Below are 1,344 nucleotides of genomic sequence, written 5' to 3'. Positions count from 1 at the left end.
CTGTTAATAAGAAGAAACCACTTGTCTGAGGTTTACGTTCCCAAGAACAAAATTTCCTCTTCTAAGGATGCTTTATGTCTAAGACCTGTCCCTGATAATATGCTTTTCTTAAAAATCGCTGATGTAACTAAAAAAGGCTTTCATGCTGTGCCAACCAATGATACATGATCTTCTGATTTATTCTTCGTTTGAATACTATATAATGAAAACACGAATTCAGTAAAATCGCAGCAGATTCCAACCACTCTCTTGTGTGTTGTGTCTGTCTGTCATTCACTGAACTTGTGCCTTCCTGTGTACCAAGACCCTGCTTCTCCCACAGTCTGAGTGGCTCCCCTGAGCCGGTCCGTGGCAACCACTGAGCCATCTCTCCAGTTCCACTGACTGCAATTTCTTTTTTTTGTTTGTTTGTTTTTTGTTTTGTTTTGTTTTTTGGGGGGTCCCTAAAAAGGGCCCTTAGGGATGGGTAATGAGGCAGTGGCGGTGCAGTCTAGCCTCCAAAGCCATACAGGGTGCGGCCCTGGCGCTTGAGTGCGTAGACCACATCCATGGCGGTGACGGTCTTGCGCTTAGTGTGCTCTGTGTAGGTGATGGCGTCCCAAATCACGTTCTCCAGGAACACCTTCAGCACACCGCGGGTCTCCTCGTAGATGAGGCCAGAGATGCTCTTGACACCACCGCGTCGGGCCAGGCGGCGGATGGCAGGCTTGGTGATGCCCTGGATGTTGCCGCGCAGAACCTTGCGATGGCGCTTGGCACCACCCTTGCCCAGGCCCTTTCCACCCTTTCCTCTACCACACATGGTGACTGTGGTCTCGAGACACTAGCTTGTGACTGCAATTTCTTAAGCTGACACAAGTGTGTCCTTTAGAAGATTTTCTTCCAATGACAGAAGTTATACTGTGGTCAGAGGCCGAATTTAGTTGTTTAACTTCTTTAATGTGAAACACATTGATAGCATGCATAGCTTGGGTCTTTTATAACAAAAGGAGAATTCCTCTTGAAGATTATAGCTGTCTTTCCCATTAGCATTTTGAGCTTGTGGCACTTTCTGACTACATTGGAACAAGGCGTCTCTGCTTCACATTTATTTCTTCTGTATCTGTTTCATCGGTGATGCCAATGTTTCTTTTTCTTTTCTTCTTTTTCTTCCTTCTCTCCTTCCCTTGCTCCTTTGTTCATATGTTCCTTCCTTCCTTCCTTCTTCCTTCCTTTTCTGTTTCTGAGACTGGCTCTTACTCTGTAACTCAGGCTTACCTGTAACTCCTACATAGGCAAGGCTGGCCTTGAACTCCAAAGTGTTGAAATTGCAGGTGTGAGCCACCACGCCTAGCTAATGAGGTC

The 1,344-nt window shown here is 46.2% G+C and overlaps 1 protein-coding gene across 1 annotated transcript; it reads right to left on the bottom strand.

Annotated features, from left to right (window-relative positions):
• Positions 1 to 490: 490 nt before the first annotated feature.
• LOC125410671 (histone H4-like) lies at positions 491 to 802 on the bottom strand. Its single transcript, XM_048450303.3, has one exon. It carries the CDS (start codon positions 800 to 802, stop codon positions 491 to 493), a length of 312 nt encoding a protein of 103 aa, XP_048306260.1.
• Positions 803 to 1,344: the final 542 nt, after the last annotated feature.

This window comes from Myodes glareolus, chromosome X, assembly GCF_982192425.1.
Source record: "Myodes glareolus chromosome X, mMyoGla1.1, whole genome shotgun sequence".
NCBI classification, from domain to species: Eukaryota; Metazoa; Chordata; class Mammalia; order Rodentia; family Cricetidae; genus Myodes; species Myodes glareolus.
Note: the sequence above shows the minus strand (reverse complement) of the source record. Positions and strands in the feature narration are given on the sequence as shown.